The 22,128-nt window shown below is 43.2% G+C and overlaps 1 protein-coding gene across 1 annotated transcript in view; it reads right to left on the bottom strand.

Annotated features, from left to right (window-relative positions):
- The window catches only part of BOD1L1 (biorientation of chromosomes in cell division 1 like 1), a 75,493-nt gene that overhangs the window by 45,873 nt on the left and 7,492 nt on the right, over window positions 1-22,128 (bottom strand). Inside the window, exons 4-9 of the mRNA XM_082249846.1 lie at window positions 17,775-18,395; window positions 13,727-13,879; window positions 13,269-13,426; window positions 9,697-9,811; window positions 8,213-8,348; window positions 1,911-1,974 (exon numbers count right to left, since the gene is read on the bottom strand). Of these exons, the coding sequence (XP_082105972.1) occupies window positions 1,911-1,974; window positions 8,213-8,348; window positions 9,697-9,811; window positions 13,269-13,426; window positions 13,727-13,879; window positions 17,775-18,395 (1,247 nt within the window). The remainder of the gene's footprint in view (window positions 1-1,910; window positions 1,975-8,212; window positions 8,349-9,696; window positions 9,812-13,268; window positions 13,427-13,726; window positions 13,880-17,774; window positions 18,396-22,128) is intronic.

The raw sequence follows: 22,128 nt of genomic DNA, 5'->3' as shown, positions 1-22,128 counted from the left end.
GATGAACCCTGCTCACCTGTGAATTCTCTTGTCTAATTAGAGAAATTAGGTGTCCATTATGTTAAAACAGTTATAAACTGGAGTAGTGCAAACTATGAAGAAAAGCTGCCCAAGCGGCAATAAGTTGATCCATGGAGACTGGGAGCTAAAATAATATGCAAGTCTTGAACTTTAAAAAAAAAAAAAAAATAAACTTCACTAACCAAAAGGGAAGGTTCAGCAGTTGAAGAGGTGGGTCCAAGTTCAACCATTGAATGAAAATTCCACATTTGCGTATGACTTCATCTGACTATATACAGTATCTCACAAAATTGAGTACACCCCTCACATTTTTGTAAATAATTTCATATTTTCATGTGACAACACTGAAGAAATTACACTTTGCTACAAAATGTCTAAACCGCTGGCAACAAAAATGAGTCAATATTTTGTGTGGTCACCATTATTTTCCAGCACTGCCTAAGCCCTCTTTGTTATGGAAATCACTAGAGCTTCACAGGTTGCCACTGGAGTCCTCTTCCACTCCTCCATGACGACATCACGGAGCTGGTGGATGTTAGAGACCTTTCGCTCCTCCACCGCTCCTCCATCTTCCTTTTGAGGATGCCCCACAGATGCTCAATAGGGTTTAAGTCTGGAGACATGCTTGGCCAGTCCATCTTTACTCTCAGCTTCTTTAGCAAGGCAGTGGTAATCTTGGAGGTGTGTTTGGGGTCATTATGTTGGAATACTGACCTGTGGCCCAGTCTCCGAAGGGAGGGGATCATGCTCTGCTTCAGTATGTCAGAGTACATGTTGGCATTCATGGTTCCCTCAATGAACTGTAGCTCCCCAATGCCGGCACCACTCATGCAGCCCCAGACCATGATACTGCCACCATTATGCTTGACTGTAGGCAAGACACACTTGTCTTTGTACTCCCCACCTGGTTGCCGCTACACAGGCTTGACACCATCTGAATCCAAAAGAATGTATCTTGGTCTCATCAGACCACAGGACATGGTTACAGTAATCCATGTCCTTAGTCTGCTTGTCTTCAGCAAACTGTTTGCAGACTTTCTTGTGCATTATCTTTAAAAGAGGCTACCTTCTGGGACAACAGCCATGCAGACAAGTTTTATGCAGCGTGCGGCGTATTGTCTGAGTACTGAGGCTGACCCCCCCCCACCCCTTCAACCCCTGCAGCAATGCTGGCAGCACTCATACGTCTGTTTCCCAAAGACTACCTTTAGATATGACGTTGAGCACGTGCACTCAACTTCTTTCGGCGATCATGGCGAGGCCTGTTCCGAGTGGAACCTGTCCTTTTAAACCGCTGTATGGTCTTTGCCACTACACTGCAGCTCAGTTTCAGGGTCTTGGCAATCTTATAGCCTAGGCCATCTTTATGTAGAGCAACAATTCTTTTTTTCAGATCCTTTGCCATAAGGTGCCATGTTGAACTTCCAATGACCAGTATGAGAGAGTGAGAGCGATAACACCAAATTAAACACACCTGCTCCCCATTCACACCTGCGACCTTGTAACACTAAAGAGTCACATGACACCTGGGAGGGAAAATGGCTATTTGGGCCCAATTTGGATATTTTCACCTAGGGGTGTACTCACTTTTGTTGTCAGCGGTTTAGACATTAATGGCTGTGTTGAATTATTTTGAGAGGACAGCAAATTTACACTGTTATACAAACTGTACACTCACTACTTTACATTGTAGCAAAGTGTCATTTCTTCAGTGTTGTCACATGAAAAAATCTAATAAAATATTTACAAAAATGTGAGGGGTGTACTCACTTTTGTGAGATACTGTATTAGGATGTACTGATCATTCCCAAATGCAGCTTTCACTGATAGTACATTCATAACGGTACTTCCAATGAGCAGAGTTTGAATTACTCTTGTGGATCACTCACCTCATTGGACTTTTGGGTATCTCTAGAGTCTTCATCAACTACATCAGTTTTTATCTTTAAAGAACTAGACATTAAAAAGAAGAAAAGATCGATTTTAAATAATGGATACATTAAAAGTTCAACTTAACAAAAAATGAATGCACATAAAAAAAAAAAAAATGTGCATTTATTATTTTTTGGTTTCTGGAACCTCTAAAAAGCATTTGACCAGCGACCAGTAGACTGCTGGACCATGTAGTTTTCCATTCACAGAACACTGAATAAGTGATATGGCCATCGGAGCCTCAATCAGCAATGCTTTTTTTAAATCCAGTTAGCGCTCAGTTTAGGAAGCCGGGGAGGGGGGGGACATTCAGGACAGGGGTCAGACCATTTGTAACACGTTACATCCTGAATATAGGTGTAATATGTAACCTAAGGTGAACTTTTTTTTTTTTTTTTTTTTAAACACCACAGTTGAAGACGACCTTATTATACGGGAACATTTTTGAAATCTGGTATATAATAGTTCTAAATATCCACAGTTAAAACAATGGTTTTTGATTCCTATCTGCCACAGTGCATTTTACATTTTTTTGAATGTTTCAAAGAACTGGATTTTTTAATTCATCATAAAATCCTTTTCTCTGAAGTCTATTTGACAGACCCAGCTCCATGTTCTTCTTGACCATTGGGTTAGACTGCCCCTTACAGGAGTAGAACACTAGGTAGGAAAAAAAAAAAAAAAAAACTTTACCACGCCTATGGGGCAAGCTCCTGCAGGCATACACCCACTCACTCTGCTATAGGATTCAATTTTGTTGCAAGCGGCATTTAGTTGGAAAAAAAAAAAAAAAGAAACAAACACATTCCACTCATAATTAAGAGGGGCGGGTGCTGCGTCTGTCAATGGACTTCAGGGAAAAGGATTTTACGGTAATTCCAAAATAGAGTGTTTCCTATCGTTAATTGACAGATGTAGCTCCATATTCTTCTTGGCCACTGGGACATCCCAAAGCAGTATTTGCATGAGAGGAGGGAAAAACAACACAGAAAAGAACGTATTTACCCAAAGGCTAAACTTAGCCAACCAGGTAACCCGGACCTTAACCAGGAACAACTGGAGCTCACCTTAAAAAACAACATACACCCTCAAAGAGACAAACTGCTCTTTTAAAACAGCAGCCTGCAAAACCTTGCGGCCAAAAGAAGCATCCGAGAATGCCAACACATCTACTTTGTAGAAGTTTGTGAACATGTGTAGAAGTTTGTGAACATGTGCACAGACGACCAAGTTGCCGCCTTGCAAAACTTGCATTACTGACGCCTGATGGCGAAAAGCCCAAGAGGCGCTCAGCGACCTATTAGAATGCTCCTTCATAGGGAAAGGAGGAACCTGACCCTTCAGTGAATAAGCCTGTACCACCTTCTGTCTGATCCATCTGGATATGGTCTCAGCAGACACAGGCAATCCCTTCCGAGGTCCTTTGGTGAGGACAAAGTCTGATTTCCTGAAAGATTCAGTAGCCGTCAGGTAAACTCCAATTGCCAGAACAACATCCACAGAATGCAAAGCAATTTCCTTAGGATTCTAGGGCTTAGGACAGAGTGAAGGCAGCACAATGTCTTCATTCAGATGGAAATTAGAAACCACCTTAGGAAGAAAATGACTGATTAGGTCGAAGTACCACTTTATCTCTGTGGACCACCAGATAAGGTGAACGGCAGGACAGCACCGCCAATTCAGATACTCTGCAGGCAGAAGTAACAGCCACCAAAAAGGCAACCTTCTGAGACAGTGTAAGCAGAGAAATCTCCCTAATGTTCTCAAAAAGGAGGTTTTTGAAGAACAGACAATACCAAAATTAAGATCCCACGGAGGTAGCGGGGATCGCCTTGGGAGGAGCCATACGACAAACCCCTTGAATAAAAGTACGAATCAAGGCATGCATAGCTACAGGTCGTTGGAAAAACACAGCCAAAGCCGACACTTGGCTTTTGATAGTGCCCAAAGCCAACCGCTGTTCAATCCCTTTTTGAAGAAAGGTAAAAATCCTAGCCACCGAAAAAAGGCGAGGATGCACTTTCACCGATTCACACCATGAGATGTACGGTTTCCAAGTACGATGATAGATCTTCCTAGAAGTAGACTTTCTGGCCTTCAACAGTGTAGGAATTACTGAATTAGAAAGACCTCTATCTTTTAATACCGGCCGTTCAACAACCAGCAACCGTAAAGCAGGATGGAAGATCGAACCTTTAGACCGCAGATCTTCCCTGAGAGGAAGTCTCCAAGGAGCATCGGCGACCAACCTTACTAGATCTGCGTACCAAGACCAAGGAGGCCAGTCTGGGGCCAGCAGAATGACCGTAATCCCTTCCACCTCTATCCTGTGTGTCTGTGGCGTCGACCAGAGGATTCCGAGACTTGGTAACAAACCTCTTGTTGAGTCGAGAAGATAACAGGTTGACGTAGGGTGCCCCCCCCCCCCCCCGGACACACAGGAGGTGAAAAACCTCCGGGTGCAGAGACCATCCCCACTGATCCAACACCAGATGACTCAGGTAATCCGCCTGCCAGTTTTCCACACCTGGGATGTGCACTGCAGTAATGGGCTTGAACAAAATTTTCCCGCCCATTTCAAGATCTCGGCCACCTCCCGGGCCGCCAAGACACTCTTGGTGCCCCTTGATGATTGATGTAAGCCACGGCCGTGACATTGTCTGATTGAAGCTGGACTGAAAAACCCTGTAAACAATTTGTCCAGTGACTCAGACAAAGCTTTAAATCGCTCCAAGTTCCAGAATATGGATCAGAAAAGTCTGGACTCTTCTACTGTCCAGGACAACTGGACACAGTTTCCCCAGCACTCCTCCACTGTGGTTACCACAGTCCAATACAATGGGAGGAAGGACTTGCCCTGGCGTAGAGCTAACGAGTGAAGCCACCATAGAAGAGCCGTCTTTGTGTTGTAACTCAACCGAATCAGTGTCCAAGGACTTTAGGTCTTTGTTCCATTTGACAAGAATTTCCCTTTGTAAGGGTCTCATGTGGAATGCAGCATACTGAACTGCCTCGAAGGTCAACACCATCAGACCTAAGGGTCGCATGCAAGTCCGAAGAGGACAGATTGCTGGATAACAACAAACAAATCGCCCCCTGTAACTTTTGCAGCTTGTCCGGGGGAGGAAAAAACCTCACTGAAACAGAGTCCAGAGTCAGGCCCAGATAATCCAGTTTTAAAGGATGGTACCAGGGCAGATTTTTTGAAATTGAGGTTCCAACTGAACTCTTGCAGAGTACAGCGATTGTCAAGCTGCCCAACAGGGCCAAATGGGAGCCTGCTCTTAAGAGGGGATCGTCCAGGTACCCCCAGTACCGCAATCCCCAGCTATCGCAGTAATGCCAATACCGGAGCCAACACTTTGGTGAAGACCCTGGGGGCGGAGGCAAGACCAAAGGGTAATGCCACAAATTGATAATGCTCCTCTACTACAGAGAAGTGAAGAAAACGCTTGTGTCCAGCGTAAAAAGAGATGTGTAGATATACTTTCTTGATAAGTCTCCTTGTCTACCGTGCGAATGGACTCCATTCGAAACTTCTGTACCCGCACAAAGCGGTTAAGAGCCTTGATGTCCAGGATTGGACGTACTTTTCCTTCTTTTCTGGGCACAGTGAACAGGTTTGAATAGAACCCCTGAAAGCGTTCCTGAGAAGGAACCGGCGCAATCACCCCTTGTGACAGCAGATCTTGGACTGCCTCTCGTAGATCCCTTAACTGGTCTGGAGATAGATGTAGGTGTAGATTGGACGGAAAGAACCTGTCTGACGGTCGAGACCGGAATTCGATCTTGTAACCCGATCGGATCAGTTTGTGGACACATTTGTCCTGAATCAAGGAAGTCCATGGTTCCGGAAAGAAGCAAAGACGTCCCCACACCACAGATATGGGGGAGGGAGTCCCTTCACGCAAATAGGGATTTGTCTGCCGGTCTGGATTGGCCTGTTCTCGGTTTACCCAACCATGCCTTCTTGGAACCCCCAGAAGACCTAAATGGCTTAGATCCTTTATCCTGCGTGCCGGAAGCACGAAAGGGCCGCCTGTGGGCTGTGAAATAAGACCCAGTCTATTACGCGGTGACTTGCCCTTGGCGGATTGAGAAAGAAGAGTACTCTTCATGCCTGTGAGTCCTTTGAATAACTCATCCAATAAAGGAAACCAAACAAATGGTCTACCGAAAAAGGGCGATCTGATCGAGCCTTTTTTGAGGCCTGATCTCCAGACCAGCTTTTTAGCCACACCATGCGTCTGATAGCTACCCCCACCGCGGACATAGTAGGGCCTGGACCATTTGGTCTGTTAGCTCTGTCAGGCCCGGAGAGATCTGTTCCATTTCAAAGTCACTTTTTAGTAAATTTGCCCATTCCGTTATGGTCTGGGACACCAGAGTAATCACAAAGAACGGTTTAAGTATTGAGCCCGCTATCAAGTGTTAACGGGGCAGAGATTCAATCCATCTATCCACAGGGTCTGTGAAGACTGGGGACTCCTCGACCGGGACCACAGTAGATTTGTTAAGTTTGGAAACTGGATGAGCCATCTTCAGTGGTACAGTCCATCTTGCGGACAACCCCGCTTTGGCACCACAAACAGATTGTTTGATGCACCCCCACTGTTCGTTGACAATTTTGTTAAAAAGTTCCAGACAAGGGAAAACCTTGCCCGACTTCTGCGATTTGCGGGTGCCAAAATAAACCTGTGTCCCTGACGCTGCAGAATCATCCACCATTTTTTGCCACTAGTGACACTATAAGTGCCTCCACCAGCGCGCTTTCCCGCGCAACTGCAGACGAGGATATAGCACCCTCGCCATCCGAGTGCGATGACGCTGATCCCTCAGGATGGCATACGTCCGCAGCGGCCATATCTACCTCAGAATCTGAGGATACAGGGGAGGGCATAGGGTGCTTTTTACAAATTGTATTTTTGATAATCACATCCACTTTTGAGACCAGATTTTCCAAAACTGCCGTTAAGGCAGACAGGGGTTGATACCCGGAGGTTCCCGCAACCGCAAGGAGGGGGATCACTAGGTGAAATTTGTTCCTAGGAACTCCATTATGAACCCTGGAATAACGCAGTGTCACTTTAAGAAAACTGCAAAAAAATGAACCGCACCGCTGCACCAGCAGTACTACAAGTCCCAGCCACTAGCACTGCCAATAGCAGGGCGAGCGAGAAAGACCTACAGGGATCCCAATATACATACCCCCAATCGATATGGAGGAGAACAGGATCGTTCTGCTATGTAGAAAAACGATTTGAACAGAAAGAGGAAATACCTGGGTCAGTCACTAGAGTAAAGGCCTAGCTGCTCCCTGCTGTCCAGCAATCATGGACTCCAAGAAAATGGCCGCCCAATGCAGATGGACAATGACCCAAAGCATACTGCGAAAGCAGCCTAGGTTTTTTAAGGGAAAGAAGTGGAATGTTATGCAATGGCCAAGTCAATCAACTGACCTGAATCCAATTGAGCATGAATTTCACTTGCTGAAGACAAAACTGAAGGGGAAATGCACCAAGAACAAGCAGGAACTGAAGACAGTTGCGGTAGAGGCCTGGCAGAGCATCACCAGGGATGAAACCCAGCGTCTGGTGATGTCTATGCATTCCAGACTTCAGGCTGTAATTGACTGCAAAGGATTTGCAACCAAGTATTAAATAGTGAAAGTTTGATTTATAATTGTTAATCTGTCCCATTACTTTTGGTCCCTTAAAAAGGCACATATACAAACTGTTGTAATTCCTAAACCTGTCACCTGATTTGGATGTAAATAGCCTCAAATTAAAGCTGAAAGTCTGCAGTTAAAGCACATCTTGTTTTTTTTTTTTTCATTTAAAATACATTGTGGTGGTGTATAGAGCCAAAAATATTAGAATTGTGTTGATGCCCCAATCTTTATGGACCTGACTGTATATCATATATACACACACACACACACACACACACACACACACATATGTGTATATCGTACATACACAAAGGCGTTTTTTTTTTTTTTTTTTCTCAAAACAATGATGTGATTTGGTAAGGTTCACATGTCCTACGGGTTCATGTAAAGTGCTCTGTTTTATCCAGACAGAAATAGAAAGGAATTTTCAAACACTCTTAAAACTTGTGAGATTCTAAGACTTGTTTAATAATTAAACATGGTTTTATGTAACTTGTAAAAGAAAAGGGTTACTTCCATTAATTGTAAAGTTTGCTGCATCATATGCTCAATGAAAACCAATAAAATAGCGAGAAATCCAAAACATACCCACTACTATCCTTCTTCCTCTTCTTACTCATTGCAACTTTCTTTTCTAAAAATATTTGTTCTTTGAGAACCTCTTTCATACTGGCAGATTTTGACTTCTGATCCTTTGGAGATTTATGTACAGAGTTTGATGTACCTATATTTTGCAATAAAAAAGTTAAAAAATTAATAAAAACATAATATTTTAAATCGTGGGGCTTATTTATGAAAACAAGAACTAAAAGGCCAAAAACTACAGGGGTTGGACAAAAATGTGGAAACACTACACGATTTGTAGGTGTGAAAGGGACGACATGTTTCATGTTGAAAGCATAAGTGATGTAATATTCTTTTTCTTCTGCTGTTTGTTGAGACACTTAGCAGGTGGGAAGCCTTACCTTTGTCATTCACTGGTAGTAATACGGAGTCATGTCACAGTTTACGGAGCTTTAAAGAGGGTAAATTGTTGGTGCCCGCTTAGCTGGTGCCTCGGTTGCCAATTTATATGTGGTGTCGCGAGGAACAGAATCAAAGGTTATAGCAGCTTATTTCGTTTCTGGGAAAAGGTTGTTTGACAAGCATAAGCGCCGTCGACATGGTCAACTGACCGCAAGAGACAAAAAGGGCATTGTGCAGGATTGTGACCCGGAATAAGGCAACAACTGCTGCAAAAGTGACTGCAGAGCTCAATCTCAGTCTCCCAAAGCCTGTATCCACCAACATAGTGCGAAGGGAACTCCATAAGTAAAACATTTACAGACGAGCTGCAATTGCCAAACCACTAGTGACCAATATTAAAAAGCTCAGAAGAGGAGAGGAGTGATGCAACACCCATAAATCGTGGACTATCGATCAATAGAAGACTAATATGGTCCGATGAATCAAGCTTTACTCTGTTCCCAACTACCGCACGTGTTTACCAGTGGCAAACAATCCCAAGCCTATAACCAGCGCTGTCCTGTGTCTCAACAGTAAAGCATGATGGCGGCGCATCATGGTTTGAGCAGCCATATCTTGTCACGGTCCGTGATTATGAGCAAAATTTGTTTAACCATGTGCACCACATGATACAAAGTTTCCAAAGACAGTGCCATTTATCGAGACAAAAATGCTCCAATTCACACAGCTGGTGTTGTCAAATCGTGGTTTGAAGAGCATGCAAAGTCTTGCACCTTCCCTGGACGCTGCAGTTGCCGGACCTCAATATTACAGAGCCCCTATAGTCAATTTTGGAGTACAAGGTTTGGGTCAGTTTTCTGCCCCTGACATCTCCGCAAGAGCTGGACTGATTTTTTTCATTAGGAGTGGTATCAGATTCCATTATCCATCATCAAAGACTTATGTTGGTCAATTCCCAGGAGAATTCAGGCCGTCTTGGATGCCAAAAGGCAGGCTAACACCATATTTGGTAACAATTTTGTTTTACCTAGCGTTTCCATATTTTTGTCCAACCCCTGTATCTAGACAGAACCGTTTAACAAACCCGTTTTATCCATACACCCTACCTTGATTCTTCATTTTCAAAGCCTTTGCTTTCTCAGCTGCTTTTTGTTTGCGCTTTTCTTCCAATCGTTCTCGTTTCACTTGCCGCCTTAATAGTCTTTCCTCTTTTTCTTTGGCCTGCAAGCAGTTAGGAAATTCAAGATAAAGCCAATCCAACTTGTCATAAATGTAGCATACAAGTAGGACAAAAAAAAAAAAAAAAAAAAAAACGTACAGCCCAAAGTTCTCCTTTGTCCATAATGCCCTTCTAGTACTCCAAGTACGGCTGAGTTGTATTCTATAAAGATGGGATTACATCATACAGACCAAAAGCCATTGCCAAATCCTGGGGCGTTCTTATACACCACACTACTGATACCTGTGTGTGCCCACAGATGTTTACTCAACTGCAAGATATTTTTTCTTTTTTTCATTAAAGCGGTTGTAAAACTTTGGGCCTGGGCAGTTTAGGTCATAATGTGCTAGTATGCATTGCATACTAGCACATTATGACAGACTTGTCTAAAAACAAAGCCCTCCAGAGGCGTGCTTTCACAGCTGAAAGTGCTTCCATCTTTCACCTGGTTTTCTTTCTGGGTTTGAGGGCTTCCGCAATACGAATGGCCAAGCTGGCAACGACATCACTGTCACAGATGCGTGTGCGAGATGCGGTTTATGGCACGGAACTGAAGGAACGGCATGGGTATGCGCATGCGCCTGTGACATCACCAGCTGCATCTAAAGTAAATGTCTCCTAAACGGTGCATGTTTAGGAGGTATTTACTGTACCTAAAAGTAAAACTTTATTATAGGCTTATCTACAGGTAAAAATCATACATGGGAGTTTACTTCTTTAAATATGCGGTTTTAACATATTCCTGCTCCCTCGTTTTGTTGTCTTTAAAACCCCCCTTGTCAACGACCAAACAAAACTACTGGAAAAATGAAGAAATCGCAGAAATTCAGGTATGCAATGCGCCTGGAAAGTTAGTAGTAGCAAACCTATACTTAAAGTAGTAGTAAACTCCGTTCTAACACTTGAACCTACAGGCAAGCCTATAGTAAAGCTTTCCTGTAGGTACTGTTACTATAGCTGGTGAGGTTACCAGCGCATGCGCTCTGAAGGTCTGACATACAGTGCCAGACCTTCAGAGCCCGTGCCGTAAAACGGCGGCATGAGCGGGAGTGATGTTATCACGTCCCCAGCCACCCGGCTGCTGGAGGATGCAAACCCATAAAGAAGACTGGGGGGAAAGAGATAAGCCCTCTCAGTGGTGAGGGCGTGTCGTTGGAGGGCTTCATTCTTAAGGCAAGTCTCTGATAATGTGATAGTATGCAGTGCATACTAGCACATCATGACATTGCCTTGCAGAGAGGTTTTTTTCCCTATTTTCAACAACTGCAGTTTACTACCGCTTTAAGGTCTGATATAAAGATTAAGCTTCCACTGGCATCGGTACTAAAGTAATAAATACAGAGCAAGAGCCGATATGTAGGTCGTGGGGGGGGGGGAGACTTCCTGCATGTGCAAACGCAGCCTAATGATTACGATATATCCACATTATGGCTTCTACAGAGCAGAGCTCAATTCACAGATATGAAAAAAGTTCTACGAGTTAATAAAAAATGCTTTGGTATAATTTCCATTAACAAAGCTTGGCCTGAAATGCCTGTAGTTCCGTAGTTAGGCAGTGATCTAAAAGACTGATGCCCCCCTGCCCAGTGCTGCTCACTATAGTGAACGTTTTTGAAAGAAAAGGCATAATCGTGATATGAGGTTATATATAGTTATAGTTTTTTTAGGCCCTGTTCACATCTGAGCAATGCAGAATTCTGCCTGCGATTCGAAATCGCACAAAATTTGCTTCAACATGCGCAAGGTGTTTACAGCACCTCATGCAGTTATTCATGCTTTTTGCCACACGTTTTTGTCATATTACAAATGTGCTACAAATGTGCCTTTGAAAAAAAACACACGATGCTCCATGTCCAAAAAGGTTCAATTTGGCATTTTATCGATTTTTGTCATGTGCATTTTTTTTTTTTAAATGTGCCTATTGGTGCTTTTTTTCCCCAACACACATTTTAACACATTTTTATGTGCATCTTGTTGCTTTTTTAACATGCATTTTGGAGCTTTTTTTTTTTTTTTTTAACACCCTATTTACTTCTGTGCATTGTAGGAATCTGCAGAAACATGCATTAACATAAAGGTTAATGCACCTCCAACGCAGCTAGCAGATGCACGTTCTGCCAAAATGCAAAGCGCCAAGTGTGTTAAAGCATCAAAATACTTGATTAAATAAAATTCTCCGTTAAAAAAAAAAAACCCGTGCCAAGATGCGCTTTAAAAAAAGTGCCAAAAATGCACATGAAAAAGAAGCTCACAGAAGTACAAATTATACATGTTAAAAATAAAAGGCCACAATACACATTTAAAGAATGCGCTACAATGTGCATAAAAAGACTGCTCCAAAAAGCATTAAAAAAAATGCTAACACCGAGTACACTGCAACTTGAAAGAAGTGCTGAATCCTCGACTGAAAGTCCAGAAGATCCAGGACTGTGAAACTGTAGAACTCCTGACACTGTTATGCTGTACAATTCACTGAATACTGTCCCCCGCTTTGGCCAGCTTGAGGTAGTATGAAGTAGAACATTGCAAATCTGTACTTGCAACTGACACACACTATATAATTTAGGGCCCAGATGCAGATGCCCCCTTGACTGTAACTCTTCAGGGTCCACTGACTATGTACCCCCTTTGCAGCTAGCAGACACTGGATCCTAGAACCTCTTCTGGAGTGGTCCCCTCTTACTCTAAGCAGACCCCAAAGGGGCAATACTCAGTACTCACGACCTGTGTAGGCTTTCCTGGGACTGGACCCCTCTCTCTCTCTCTCTCCGCAGGCTCCCGGCACACCGGATGCCCTCAGCTCAACTCAGCACTCCCTGGACACTCAGGCGACACCCCGAGATATCCTCTTCCTCAGACAGGAGGAGAGACAGCTGCACTCTCCTTCCTGGGACTCTGCTCCCGCCAAAGACACGATGCCACGCACTTCCTCCCAAACTTATACCCCCTCCCAGAATCCTTTGCAGCCTAATCTGCCTTCTGGAGTAGTTACAAGCTGGGATGTGTCCCCTGATTGGGCTTCCCACACTGCCCTATGAGAATCCTGTCACAGGAACCAATGGGTATACTTCTCCCCTCAGCAGGCACATCTGGAAGCCCCCCTGACACCCTAGCTAAATAAATCACAGCCCTGCTGTTAGGCAGACAAGGCCCACTATACATTTACCTAGCACCTACCTGTAGGGTGCTACACTTGTAAATGCCTACGTCTGCATGGACACAAAGGCTAACATTGAGGGGCGTTTAGATGCAGAAAAAAAAAATTATAGTGGAAAAAAAAAAAAAAAAGAAGGTTAGTTAAGTGTGCATGAGGCCTTGCTTTAATTCACTTTTAGGATCTGCAGACGCAACTCCCCTTTCATATATCTTTCCATTACATTTACCAAAACTGACATTCCCTTACTGGTATGGGAAAATAGATTCCTGACATCCTGTGTGTTACAAGTAGCATAACCTTACCACAGACTGTCTGCGCTGCTCCACAGTGAGCTCATCATCAGAGTCACTGTAGTACTTGGAATACAGGTATGGTTTGTGCACATAGGAGTGCCGAGTGCCCTTTGCCTTTGTTTCGCCCGCTTCACCAGCTTTATTTTGAGTAGCTGCTTTCTCTTCATCTGAAGTAAAACAAAAGGATTAATACAGATATCACCAAACATGGTCACAACATGAGAGAAAACTCACTTTTTTCTATTTATTAATTCAATAAACCATTAAATTTGCAAAAGTAAGCCATAAGGAACTAGAAATACAGAAATGCTCCAATTTTCCCCCTATATTCATATTCCAATAGAATCACATGCTGTAGTGAAAAGAAAGCATGTAAAGCAAAAGCTCCACTTTACACTAAAAATGGAAAAACAGAATTAGGCTGCAGTTCTTATTTTATCAGAAATGAGAATCAGCTGTGAACCTACCATCAGAAGAAATTTCACCCTCTTCTGTACTGTCTGACACAGCCTCATCTTCATCGTCACTCTCTTCTTCAAATGAGGACAAATCACTGGTGTGGACTGAACTAACTGTCACATCCGACAGAGCATCCAGGTCTGAATCAATAGATGGGCATTCTACAAAAAAAGAAAAACCCACAAGATGGGAAAAACATTAATTGGCCTGACTGGTGACATTCTTTATACAAAAACTTCACACTCTTTATACATACTACACTTTTAAGGTCCATTCACATCATCTGTATTGATCTACACCGGAAGCTTTGCCCAACACAGTCCCAATGCACAGACTAGCCAATTTGCCTAGTTTTCCATTAAGTCTTTTTTTTAGTGCAGTGTGTTAAATTCAGAATAGCCAAAGTGCTGGTTTCTGAGAGACAAACTTTATTACCAAGCAGACATATTCCCACCTCTGTCAAGTACCAACAGTTCTGAAAAATCTGAAAGAATTTTGTGTAATTACAAATTTTGTGGATTTGTAGATCAACATTGAGATTCGTTTAAAATGTGCTATTTTTTTTAAATTCATTTGCTTAGTCTTTTATTATTCTGCATTGCTGCTGCCCTTTGGTCTGTTTCATTTACTATTATGCGTCTTCCTAATTCTGATCCCAGAGCCCTGACCTCACCCAAACAATAGGAGATCTCCAATTGTGTCATTTTAAAAGCATCCAAACTGCACCAGACTGGGCATGTCCTAGTTTTTGGTTTAAAACACCGCCTACTCCTACTATGGGGAGGGGGGGGGGGGGTTAATTGGAAAACAAATGCAGCTACCATATCTAAATGATTGTTAAGCTGCAATATATTATATTTTATGGTAAGGTCTCAAAGTTTATCTTAATGCATTTTATGCATTAAGGTAAAACACATTGTTGCAGCACCCCCCATACCCCCCCTTTTCTTACCTGAGCCCATTTGTTCCAGCGCCATGCACGAGCCCAGCGGCTCCTGCCGCTGGCTCTCATCTCATTGGACAGATTGATAGCAGGAGGAGCCATTGGCTCCCGCTGTTGTCAATCAAGTCCAGTGACACAGGAGCGGGGCCGAGTCCCAGCAGCAGAAACGCAGCAGCAGGACTCAGGAACGCGTCCGTACGGGTGCCCTATGGAAAGCAACTTTCTGTGGGGGCACCCAATGAAAAGGAGGCAACAGGAGTGCCGCTGGAGCACCCCAGGAGAGGAGGATCAGGGCTGCTCTGTGTAAAACCCTTGCACAGGGCAGATAAGTAGAACATGTTTTTTTTTTTTTAATAAAAATAACAAACTCCTTTACAACACCTTTAATACCACTTTGAATCGATTTCCTGACTTACTGGGGAACAAAAGAGTCAATGGCATCCTAAAAGGATGTTCAGGGTTTAACAAGTAACAAATCCACTGGCCCTCGCGCTTCTCCAATGTCACAGGCAGCGAGGATCTCCCCCTGCTCTCTGTGACAATCTGCAAAGAACATGGCCATGCAAAAGTCCGCCAATGTCACTCAATTACAGAGTTCTGTGAATTGCAAACTACAAGCTCTGGCAGCCTTTGCCGCTGTCCGCTTTTTGTTCTCAATGTTGAGCACTGTGGTAGTTCATTGATGCTTCCTGTTAACGTGTAACTGCTTGGCTGTATGATGTATGGCCAAACAGCTTACACACAGAGCATGCAAGAGCCCTGCGCAGCACACATAATCTACCGATTGTGGGGGCAATGCTTTTGAGGCTCCCAATAAAAATAAAATGCACCTGCAAAAAGATGTGAATTTGTTTATTTTTTTTTTTTTTTTAAAAAGGTGAACTTATCCTTTAACCACATCAATACTGGGAACTTTCACCTCATTGCTGTCCAGGTCAATTTTCAGCTTTGAGCTCTGTCACACTTTGAATGACAGTAGCGTGGTCATGCAACACTGTAACCAAATGAAATATTTTATCAGATAGAGCTTGCTTTTGGTGGTATTTAAATCACCACTGGGTTTTTTTTTTTTAATAAAAAGTTTTTCTTAGTTTCGGTTATAATTTTGTAAAGTATTTTTCTCCTATACTGATGTGCGCTGATGAGGCTGCACTGATGGGCACCGAAGAGGAGGCACCAACATGCAGCAATGATGGGCACTGATAGGCATCACTGGTGGGCACTGGCAGGCATTAGTGAAATGGTAGATCGCCCCTGTGAGGAAAGCCACTTATCGGCTCTCCCCTCCTGACGAGCTGTCAGTGTGAGAGGAAAATTAATAACCGGCAATTCCTATTTACACTGTGATCAGACACAGCTTAATTCACATGGTAAAGAGCCTAGGTCTCTTTACCGAGATCAGTAATGCAGTGTGTCCGAGGGAACGCCAGGGTCGCGCAGGAGCGGCCTGTTGAGGACGTCATATGATGTCCAGTCAGAACCGGTGTTCCGTGAAAAATCCATACCCGTGAGAAAACCATACCGTCGTCACTTCCGGTTCCGCTACGGAGGGTATGGATTTCTCACGGTAGTTAAACTTGCGGCGCTTACATTAAAACTTCTTATCTGCAACATAAATCATCTCCGCTCTTCGCCTTGTCACTGCCCTCATCTCCGGTAATAAATATAAAAGCGGATCACGGAGCCGCGATCGCCGTCACATTTACATCTCATACACCCGCCGCCGCTTTTATATTTATTACCGGAGATGAGGGCAGTGACAGGGCGAAGAGCGGAGATGATTTACGTTTCAGAGGAGCTGTTTTAATGTAAGCGCCGCAAGTTTTACATTAGACACAGTGCCGTGAGAATTTCATGCCCACCGAGCATGCGCACTTGTCTAATTCTTTAATGTTCAATCACGTATCCGGGGCTCTGAGCATGCGCACTGCTGCGCTGCTCAGCTGTTTCAGCCCGGAAGTGACGAGGGTATGGTTTCTCCACGGGGTATGGTTTTTTAACGTTACACCGGAAAGCCCCTTCCTGGCCATCATTCTTCTATAGGCCAGGCGGGAAGGTTTAAAAGAGGATGCCCTATAAAGCTGAGGTAGTTTCCTTTTTTTTTTTCTCTTTCTTTTTTTTCAAAAACACACCACAATCCTGCATGGAGAACAGTTTGGTGGATTTATTGTGCATCTATAGTCAGAATATAAATTCTAAATATTCAATTGTGTATTGAATTTCAATTATTTATAGACTAATCGTAATGTATTGAATGGTCATCAAGTCTGTAAACTTACTTTGTGAAGATCCACACATTTACTTCTTTGACAAATTCAGTGAAAATGTATGTAGGCACTGCGGTCAAACATTTCACAGAGCCTGCCTACAGAACTACAGATATACTGAGAGGAGTCATTTCAGGAGGCAAAGTCAGTACAGGAATCACCAAGGATCACTCACACCAGATACGCTGAGGTGTGTTTCTGAGTGCATTTCTAATGCATGGAAACTAAAGAAAAATGGTTCCTTATGAATGCAGTTCACACCAGTGCATTGCTTTGCTTTTACCCAAGGCTGAAAAGATTAAAGCATGCACAACTGTTTTTGAGCAAAGTGCAATGCAATGTGTTAAAATGCATGCAAACATGCACCAACACATACATGCAACTCAATGCAAGGCAGAAAAAAACAAAACAAACGCACTTCATGCAAAAATGCACACAATTCATTACAAAAAGTAACATGCATGTGTTAATGCATGCATTGGTGTAAATGAACCCCGGAATGCAGGCAGCAAGGTACCTTGATGCCTGTAGATGTTAGAAATTGAAGTAAACAGCAGAGGAGACGCTTCAAAGCATGCAAGGATTCCAGGAAATTATGGAAAGCGATGGCCAGCATTCACCGAGTTCTTACAAGTAGGCACATATTGGATTGTCAGATGTAACTTTTGCTTGTATTGCTATTACAATACTGATTTTATAAAATGTATACCAACCATTAATTTCTTTGAAAAAACACTTTAGAACATTGATACATCTAGCCCACAGACTACTAACTGGGTGGTTTTTGAACATAATCGTTTTTCTCTCTTAGAAAAGCCATCTTCCCAATAAACTACATGCACATACCTTCTTTCACAGGCTCAATAGGCTTCTGCTTACTGCTGCTCTTTTCAAGGATGTATTTTACGGATTCTGCATCGCCCTCTTTTTCCTTCACCGATTTTTCCTCCTTCTGCCTTGTGGCCTCATCAGTCTTTCTTACATGTTCATTCTTCTTCTCCATCTTGGTTTCTTTCTTGTCGTCCTTCTTTTCAACTTTTTCAATGACCTCATTTTTTTTCTCAGCTTTCTCAGCTGCTTTAGGTCGTTGCTCGTCAATATCATTCACAATGTCTTTGCTTTGAGAAGAGCCAATGATTTCACTGGCTACATTTTTATTTTCTTCCACAGGTGGTAAAATGTCAGTTGTATCTTCCTGCTTCACCACCTGTTCAACACTTTCACTGGGGATTTCAGGGGCAGGTTTGTCATTATCCTGGATCTCTTCTGGAGGATGGTCTTTCTCCAATGATGCATCTACATTTTGCTGTAGAAGTCTTCTGGACACCTTTTCAGTGTTTTTATGGTTTGCATTTTCTGTTAAGGCCCGGGCAGCTGTGGCTTCTTGATTTAGGGAACTTATGGCCTCCAAAATAGACATGGCATCATTAGCTACACTTGTGCTAGGTCCAACTGCAGAGATGGAACCTTTCGGGAAATGAGGACAGAGAAGAAACATATCTGTCAGAATACCTCCATGGATATAACAATTGAAACTATAAACTGTATATGCATTTAAAATTATTCTTATAGCTTTAACACCTTCTAGTCTACAACTTGTAAATGTTTCCCAGCACAATGCAGTGAGTTGGGAGAACATTTACAAACAACCCCCCATGACAGGCAGCAGCTGACACTTTGCATGGCTGGAGGATATCAATCCTGAATGTCACTTATGGATTGTAGCAATTTAAAAATCAAGAACCAGATTAGTGCCAATCATGTGATCACTAGGTCAGCTTTGACCTAGGTTAAAGCCTTTACATAAAATAAAACCCTTCAGCCAGCATATTATTTATATATGAAACTAAAAATCAAGAAAAATAAAAAGTAGTAGGGGGTTAATGCTGTATTACAAGTATGCAAATTAGAATTACCGGATGCATGATGACACCGCTTAATTTGCCCTGAGCATCTAGGCATCAATAGCCTTGGATCAAGAAAGGGTTAAAGAAGCGGTAAAACCCCCTAAACGTGCACCCTGTTATGACAGATGGACAATAGTGCCCTGCACAGAGCTCCAAAGATCAGCTACTTTCTATCTACTAGAGCAGTTAAAAATGCAAGCGTTTTAACTAAAACACCTCTTGTAGATCTAGACCATCCTTCTAAACACTATAAATGCTAGTAGCAGAGTTAAAGAGGAAGTAAAGTCTTTTGATTTTTTTTTTTTGTTTTGTTTTTTCTTACCTGGAAAGTAAAAGACATAATGTGCTAGTATGCATCACATACTTGCACATTACCTGACACTTCCCTCCAAACGAAGCCCTCGTCGTCCCTGCATTCATTTCGCCCGACTTCCTTCCGGGTCTGTGGACTCCGGCTGTGCTACTGGCCGGGCTGTGTGACGTCACTCCCGGGCATGCACACGGGAGTCGCTGAAGTAACAGCATGGGCAGCCAATGACTTCATCAGCTGCATGCAATGTAAAAATCTCCTTGATATTCCCATAGTCTATACTTTCGCTCCTTAAAATCCCATTTAGAGGGAACGTCCTTGTTTTTGATGTTCTAATTTAGGGATGTGGGCATTTTTCCACCAGATGGCCTAATATATCATGCAAATATGTTCTAAACAGTGCAAATTTCGGAGATATTTACAGTACCTATTAAGTAAGCCTTGTTATGGGCTTACCTATAGGTACAAACATTACAGGGGGGTTTACAACCACTTTAATATACTTGGCATATATAAAAAAGTGGTACACTAACCAACAAAAGGTTGATTTACTGTAGAAAAATACCACCTTTTTTGGACCACGTTTGTAATCAGCAATATGAGCGTATACCTCATCCCCAAATCTCACACCGCCACCCTTACCTGAACTGCACGCACCACCGCATCTGCCAATGACAGGGATTGCTGAATCCTAAGTCCCATCTGACACCGTGACAGAGGCAGGGATGTTCAATTACCATCGGCCGACACACAGAACATGCAATCAGGGAAGCCAGACAAGTCGTTTTCTTTTTACATTTGACCCTGCTGCTGCTTGCCAACAGTCGGCTCTCTTGTAAAAGCAATCTGTGCATCTAATCGCTGAATCACTTTTACAAGCAGTGGGTGGGGATGACCCCCTCCTCCTGCCGCCTTTCACAGGCTGTCCCGTTCCACTTGGGTATTCAACCAGCCGGTGCTTCCGCCGGCTGATCATAGAGAAGGACAAAAACTGGAACTGCTCTGTCCACCTCTAGGATATAGAAAACAGGAAGCAATGAACATACATCACTTCCGGTTTCCCAGGGGCTATTTTTAAAAATGGAAAGCACTTCATCACAAAGATCTTGGTGTGATTAAATGCTTTTATAAGGGCATTTTGTTTTTAAATCACCCGTCTCCCCGTGCACAAAGGCGAACACACGAGTTGGTCGTACACATCCCACACGCAAGATATCCCTGCGAACATCAGATCATGGCCAGTAATTATAGTACCAAACCCCTGTGTAAATCTAAAGTAGTGACCTGTAAAGGCTTTTAAAGCATCGCCTACGGAAAGTACAATTTATGTCGTTTGTTGCCGTTGCATAGGTATGCTCAGATTTTAAAGTGTGACAAGTTTGGTATCCATTTACTCAGCATAACGTCATTCATTATACACTGCTCAAAAAAAAAAAAAAAAAAAATTAAAGGAACACTTTTTAAATCAGAGCATAGTATAAAGTCAATTAAACTCCTGGGATATTGAACTGGTCAGTTAAGAAGCAGAGGGGGTTGTTAATCAGTTTCAGTTGCTTTGGGGTTTATGAAATAAACAGGTGCACTAGATGGGCAACAATGAGACAACCTCCAAAACAGGAATGGTTTTACAGCTGGAGGCCACTGACATTGTTTTCCCTACTCAGCTTTTCTGACAGTTTTTCACTAGTTTTTGCATTTGGCTAGGGTCGGTATCACTACTGGCAGCATAGGGCGACCCTACAGAGGTTGTACAGGCAGTCCCAACTCCTCCAGGATGGCACATCAATACGTGCCATTGCCAGAAGGTTTGCTGTGTCTCCCAGCACAGTCTAAAGAGCATGAAGGAGATTCCAGGAGACAGGCAGTTACTCTAGGAGAGCTGGACAGGGCTGTAGAACGTCCTTAAACCATCAGCAAGATCGGTATCTGCTCCTTTGTGCCAGGAGGAACAGGTTGAGCACTGCCAGAGCCCTAGAAGACGACCTCCAGCAGGCCACTGGTGTAAAGGTCTCTGACCAAACAATCAGAAAGACTTCATGAGGGGGGCTTGACACACTCTAGTGGGCCCTATGCTCACTGCCTGGCACTGTGGACCTCGATTGGCATTTGCTATTGAACACCAGAATTGGCAGGTCTGCCACTGGCGCCCTGTGCTTTTCCCAGATGAGAGCAGGTTCACCCTGAGCACATGTGAAAGACATGAAAGGGTCTGGAGAAGGTTATACTGCCTGTAACGTCATTTAGCATGAGCGGTTTGGTGGTGGATCAGCAATTGTCGGGGAGGCATATCAATGGAGGGATGCACAGACCTCTACAGGATAGACAATGGCACCCTGACTGCCATTAGGTATCGGGATAAAATCCTTGGACCCATTGTCAGACCCTACACTGGTGCAGTGGGTCCTGGGTTCCTCCTGGTGCATGACAATGCCCGGCCTCATGTGACAAAGACATGCAGCCAGTTCCTGGAGGATGAAGGAATTGATACCATTGAATGGCCCCCACGCTCGCCTGATCGAAATCCAATAGAACACCTCTGGGACATTATGTTTTGTCAGAATGTCAGGAATGCATACAAGCACTTGGGGGCCATACAAACTACTGAGCACCATTTTAAAGTTGCTGCAATGAAATTTCAGCAAAATGGAATAGCCTGCTGCATCTTTTTCCATTCTGATTTTCGGGGTGTCTTGGAATTCAGCCCTCTGTAGTAGGTTGATAAATTTTGTTTCCAAACAATGTGGCATCATTTCGTTCCTAACACATTTCCCAGTCATAATCAGTATAGAAATTCAGCATGATAGTTTTACCCTTTGAGATCTGATGCGTTATTGAAGAGTTCCTTTAATTTTTTTTGAGCAGTGCATTTTACCATTTTGGGTACTGTATTTTTTGCATTATTTTAAAAACTGCTGTGCAAATAATGTGTGACATAAAAACTTGCAACACCTACCAATTTATTCTCCAGGCCTCGGCTTTAAAA

Source organism: Pelophylax lessonae (genome assembly GCF_965119305.1).
Source record: "Pelophylax lessonae genome assembly, chromosome: 1".
Classification (NCBI taxonomy): Eukaryota; Metazoa; Chordata; class Amphibia; order Anura; family Ranidae; genus Pelophylax; species Pelophylax lessonae.
The sequence above is the reverse complement of the archived record's forward strand: the minus strand, read 5'-3'. Positions and strand labels throughout refer to the sequence as shown.